Source organism: Etheostoma spectabile, chromosome 14, assembly GCF_008692095.1.
Source record: "Etheostoma spectabile isolate EspeVRDwgs_2016 chromosome 14, UIUC_Espe_1.0, whole genome shotgun sequence".
Lineage (NCBI taxonomy): Eukaryota > Metazoa > Chordata > Actinopteri > Perciformes > Percidae > Etheostoma > Etheostoma spectabile.
The window spans coordinates 12,808,678-12,814,839 of NC_045746.1; the positions used below are offsets into that span (position 1 = coordinate 12,808,678).

At 44.4% G+C, this 6,162-nt stretch overlaps 1 protein-coding gene and 1 long non-coding RNA gene across 2 annotated transcripts in view; both read left to right on the top strand.

The window, feature by feature from the left end:
• The window catches only part of LOC116702206 (uncharacterized), a 10,615-nt gene extending 9,031 nt beyond the window's left edge, over positions 1–1,584 (top strand). The window contains exon 3 of the long non-coding RNA XR_004335097.1: positions 1,569–1,584. This is a non-coding gene — a long non-coding RNA (uncharacterized LOC116702206). The remainder of the gene's footprint in view (positions 1–1,568) is intronic.
• The window catches only part of LOC116702009 (coagulation factor XI-like), a 52,104-nt gene extending 48,269 nt beyond the window's left edge, over positions 1–3,835 (top strand). The window contains 3 exon segments of the mRNA XM_032536068.1: positions 2,593–2,699; positions 3,325–3,484; positions 3,685–3,835. Of these exon segments, the coding sequence (XP_032391959.1) occupies positions 2,593–2,699; positions 3,325–3,484; positions 3,685–3,802 (385 nt within the window). The 3' untranslated portion in view covers positions 3,803–3,835.
• Positions 3,836–6,162: the final 2,327 nt, after the last annotated feature.

The window sequence follows — 6,162 nt, forward strand, 5'->3', positions numbered from 1 at the left end:
AGCCTGTGCTTGCTCATTCGTCTGCCACCTACTTATCTTTTGAGAAGGTAGTAAAATATTTGGAAAACATTTATCTTACTCATGTGCTCATTTTATAGACCGTGAGATAAAGTAATTAGAGAAAGTTAGATAGACATATTCATTGTTCAGCAGCTTTCATGACAGGTTTTTTACCCTGCTCCTGATGTGGTTTAGTTCAATATGGTTCTATTTTCTAGTCACATCGTTCGCTGCTTCATGGTTATTCAGACATATTTTTACATGGTTTTTTTTACTTCTGTCTTGACCGTACTAAGTTTAATTGTCCCGAGAAACCACAAGCTAACATTGTGAACTGAAACGTTATAAAAAAATGGATTCCCATCTGGGATAACCAGCATGATTCTGTCAGCGGATAACAGTACGTCTCATAATTTCCCAACTGTCAGCCCCCCCCCCCCACCACCCACTTTACGTGAAGACCACCATAGACCATCTCACTGCTTTTAGCTGTTTAGGATATCAGTGACAATGTTAATTTATGCCTCTGTTTCTTTTTTTAGCCATGCTAGACAATCCTGAGGGCTTGGATGGCATCAGGGTTCCCACAATGATGCATCTTTTATGCATTTGGGTTAAGTCCGATGACCTTTGAGTGAGGGAAATGTTCACAAGGTTTATTGATTGCCATGAGAATTTACCTGCTATACGGGGCCTCATAAAAGCTCGCTATAAGGCAATCTTTATCCTCAGCACAGCGCTCCAAGTCCAAACATTTGACTTAGACATGTACTTTATCCTATATGTCTTTTATGAAAAGACCCCTTTCCACTCAATGGCCACATTGTTCAATCATTTTAGAAACACTGATAAACCAAACCTAGGGTTTTCCTCTCAGATTGGCCAGGAGTAAATAAGTGAGAAGCTCTCCAATTTAGTTTTAAAGTCTCCCCTCTGAACTTCAGCACATGCGGAGAGTCTCTTTCAGCCTATGTTGTTGTTCGTGAAGAGTATTTAGTTTACAGTAGTTTAGCCAGTATCAGCAGCAGTCTTACCCCTGTTTCTCACTGTGACAACAGCCTGGGTTCAAGGTGAGCTCATGAAAACGTAGATTGTCCCAGGTTCTGACACATCGCTTGAGTCCGATGGATGATGCAGACACATGTCAGCAGGCCCTGTACTCAGGCTGTAGCATGATTTGATAATGTGATTCTACACCTATCCCAACTGATCAACTTATGATGACCATTCTGGGCCAGGTGACGTACACTTATGCAGGTGATGAAAACTGACTTAAACACAATCTTGTGTTTTAATAAAAATTGTACAATGGCACTTTCGGCACTTACTGAAAATTGGTCACTTGCACCCCGACAATGGTAATATTGTCTTCCTCTTTTGCGCTCGCCTGTATTTATGAGTGCATGATTAAGAGCCTTTTTGATTGTGATCTAGGGACGCTGGCTATCTCAAGCGTACCAGACACCATGCCTGTTCCTCCTAAAGTAGCAAAAGTGGGCCAATGTGGTCTCCAGGCTTCCAGTGAGGAACTGTAACAGACGAATACTGTGTAGACCCTACAATGCCAGGACACACACACACACATATTTGTAGGTCATTGGACTGCTGTTTACAAGGTGCTCTAAGCGAATGGGTTCTTTCCTTCTGATGACCAAGTATTTTCAACCAAAACTCAGTGTCTCTCCTGCCCCACCTCCTCCCCATCCCCCCCTCCAACTCTTGACTTGGTGGTTATTGGCTGGCCCCATCGCCACACGACTTTTTGGATGTTTAGGTGCGGGTTAGCCCCGTTTCTTTTTGTTGTGTTGAATGGAGCCGGCTGTCCCCGGCCTCTTTTTGCCCAGTGTGCTCTGGGGACAGCACCGACGTGTGGACCCATACGGAGCAGTATTGCTGTCGTTGCCAAACCCTGTTGCCTCATGTGCTCCCCAAATGTGTAGCCCATCACTTAGAGGAACTTTCGCAGCCCACTAAACTTCTTCTGGTGCCAACAAGCCCCCTACCACGCGGCACTCCAGTTGCTCCCGCCCGGCCTGGTCTTTGATCCCCATTGTTCACGGCATATGTTTCGATCGCTCACCTCGACTGGTGGCGGCCGGCTCTTGCGCTCTGATGCTCCCTGCCGCATCGCAGCGTCGTTTCCGCCGTGCAGCCCCTCGCTCAAGTGTTTGGCCGCGCCCAGGCCGGCGGCCCCATCGCAAGACCCGGTTTTCCGGTTATAGGCTCGGCCTAATCTGCGCCGCCCCCCCCCCCTGAGGTGCACACGTCGTTAATGTGACGTGGCCGCCTGTGTCTGCACGAGTGTCAGGATTCTGGTCTGTCCCCCGCGGCCCCTCTCATTCCTCCCAACCGCCAGCCGCGGCGGCGGGGCGGGTGTCGCGAGCGTCTGTCCGTCGAGGGCGCTCCCCTACCGCCCCCGGCTTTTCCGCCGGCGTTGCATTGTCCGTTGTCCTCAGAGCAGCGCCCCTTCCCGTCCTTTCTCCCCTCAACAACTCACACCCCATGCAGACGCTGGCGTCACGACTTCCTCACACTCCCCCCGGCTCATGTGTGTCTTGCCTTTTGTCCCGACCTTTCTTTCTTTCTTTGCAGTAATAAGTTTAATTGTTCCCTGAAGAACAACAAAGATAACATTGTGACTGAACGTAAAAATGGATTCACATCTGGGATACCAGCATGCTTCTGTCAGCTGGATAACAGTACGTATCACTAATTTCACAACTGTCAGAAAAGACACAATTTCAGTAGACCACCATAGACCATCTCAACTGCTTTTGCTGTTTAGACTAACTCAGTGACATAATTTATCTGTCCTCTGTTCTTTTTTAGCCATGCTAGCATCATGAATCTATGGATGGCATTCAGGGTTCCCAAATGATGCATCTTTATGCATTTGGTAATCCCATGACCTTTGAGTTGAGGGAAATGTCTCAACAATTATTGATTGCCATGGAATTTACTCTGCTATACGTGGCCTCTAAGTCTCGCTATTAAGAAACTATTTATCCTCAGCACAGCGCTCCAAGTCCAAACATTTGACTTAGACTGTACTTTTTCTCATATGTATTTTATGAAAAGACAACTTTCACTAAATGGCAACATTGTTCAATCATTTTAGAAACAATGATAAACCAAACTTCGGCCGTTTTCCTCTAAGATTGCAAGTGTAAATAAGTGAGAAACTCTCAATTTAGATTTTATTATTATCCAATCTGAAATTACAAATGCTGGAATCATTCAGCATATGTTTGTTGTTAGTGAAGTATTTCAGTACAGTAGTTTAGCCATCAGCAGCAGTCTAACCCTGTTTCTCTGTGCCAACAGCCTGGGTTCAGGTGGCTCATGAAAACGTAGATGTCCCAGGTTCTGACATTCGCTTTGAGCCGATGGATGATGCAGACACATGTCAGAGGACCTGTACTCAGGATGCTTACTGCCAGTTCTACACCTATACCAATGACAACTTTGATGATCCATTCGGCCGGTACAGTACACTTTATGCATGCATGAAAACCTGCTTAAACACAAATATTGTTGTTTTAAATAAAATTGTACAATCAATTTAGGCAATACCTGAAAATTGTGTCACTTGACCATCAATAAGATAATATTGTCTTCATATTTTGATGATAGCTGTATTTATGGTGCATGATTAAAGATGCCTTTTTTGATTTTGAATTCTAGGCGACGCTGCTATCTCAAGCGTACCATCACCATGCCTGCTCCTCCTAAAGTTAGCAAAGTGGCCAATGTGGTATCAGGCTTCCAGCTGAGGAACTGTAACAGAAGAACTACTGTGTAGAACCTTACACATGCACGCACACACACACAAACATATTGTATCATTGGACTGCTGTTTAAAGGTGCTCTAAGCGACATTGGGTTATGTTACTTCATGTTGACAAAGTATTTTCAAACAAAACTAGGCTATCTCGCCCCTCCCTCCTCCCATCCCCACCCCCAAATCCTTCTTGTCGGTTATTGGCTGGAACACCGGAACAATTTTTGTGTATGTTTTATGGTGCAGGTTAGCACAGTTTATTTTTGTTGCTGTTTGTGGAGCCTGGGCTGTCTACAGAGACCTCATTTTTTTAACAGTGTGCTCTGGGGACAGCCAGCTTGTGGACAATAAGGAGCTGTTTGCTGTATGTGACAAAAAATGTTGCCTATGTAGCCTAAAAAAATGTGTGACATCACTTAGAGCACCTTTAGCAGCAAATAACTCTTTCTGCGTGCAAACAAGAGCAATAAAAAAGAAGGAACATCAGTTTGCTCTCAGACTGCTTTATTTGATCCCACTTGTAACAGGAATATGTTTTCGATAGATACAGTATGTATGAGTTGAGGAAGGCTATTGATGATATGATGCTAACTGCAGAATAGACAGTTAAAGAAGTAGACCCATAGATCCCGCTGTTCTGGACAGAGACCAGTGAAGGAAAATAGAAGCACTTTTCCGGTTATGGCTAGGCATAACTGCGCAGCCCCCAACTGAGCTTGAAAACGTAGTTGTGACGTGGCCAATGTGTCTGAAGGTTGTAAGTCTACTGGTAGCTGTACAAGAGAAATCTCAATCATTCCCAATCAGCAGAGACGGAGGGAGGTGTATAGAGTATGTAAGGCGATAACATAGACACAGGCTTATAACTGAGCTAACATGCTAGTTAACATTAGTAGTTAAACCTAAACAGCTGATGTAACTCAAAACTGTCTTTGTGCTTCCTCTGGCAATACGGTGATTTGTCGACTATGCGACGGTAAATCCCGTGGTTATGACGCATTATGGCCTATTTTTACAAAAACGTCTGCTACGGAGCCATAACGTGAGGTACAAGGTAACGGAGACTTTTAGAAATTTTCGTGTTTCTTTAGATATAAACAACGGACAAATAGTCTTGAAAAACTTCAGATGTAATGGTATTCACTGTCAAAGTGGCGCCAAAACGAATGGCAGCCAATGGGATGCTAACTGCACATGATAGCATCAAAATGGCGCGATGAGAAATAGGCTTAGCGAGGAGAGGCGTACCCCCTTGCTATTTTCCTTCATTGGTCTCTGTCCAGAACAACTGGATCTGTTGGTCCATTCCTTTAACTGTCTATGTTCAGTACATGGATGTTGTCACTACCCAATATGAGTTGAGTGAAGATTTGAGTTGCACATGCCCTGATTTAAATGGTTTATGGCATAACGTGTCATACCCGATGAGAGTCGGGTTAGACCGGCTCTGGTCAAGTGCAAATGTTAGTTGTGCATTCTCAGATTTAAACGGTTTACGACACTATCAATTAAATTCAATTCAATTTTATTTATAGTATCAATTTATAACAAGAGTTATCTCAAGACACTTTACAGATAGACCACACTCCAGAATTTACAAGGACCCAACGTTCTAGTAGTTCTCCAGAGCAAGCAACAGTGCGACAGTGGCGACGGGCGGTTGGGTTAGAATGAAGAGTGGCAATAACAAAAATAGAAAAAAGTATGTGTTTGTAGCAGTCTTTGTGAGTAGTTCATGGATAGCAGGACGCTGTGCGGCATTACAAGGCAACAGCAGGACGCCAGCAGGACGTAGCAGGACATAGCAGGGCACGCAGTGTAGCAGTGAACATGGCATCACAGAACGTGTAGCGTGGGCCATGCGACAGTGCTACCTGATTCGGAGCCTCTCTGATCCAAGGGAACATGCTGGGGAAAAACGACCTAAGGGGCTCCGGGGGATGACTCCCCGGCTAGGTTAGTAAAGCATTTCTGGGACATGGATGCACTTAAATGAAAAGATGGGAAGGATAGGGGAGAGGAGCTCAGTGTATCAAAATAAGTCCCCAGCTGTCTAAAATACTACAGCAAAACCAAGAGCGGACAAGGTAAAGAGAGCTCTAGCCCGGCGGGCCAGAACTCTCCCAACCGGATCGGGCGTCGCGGCATGCCAAGTTCCTTTAGTTCTATTATATTCTTGATTATATGATAGATAAATCTGAAAACTATCATAAAATAAAACTACTATCATACTGAAAGTTGTTAAATCCCTGAAATAATACACTTTTCTCATTACAAACAATTTAACACTTTTAGCTATCTATGTGTTTTATTGCTTACGTTAGTTCAAAACACCATTCAAGTGACAACCTTTGTTGTTTGATTGCTAGCTTGTAGCCAGC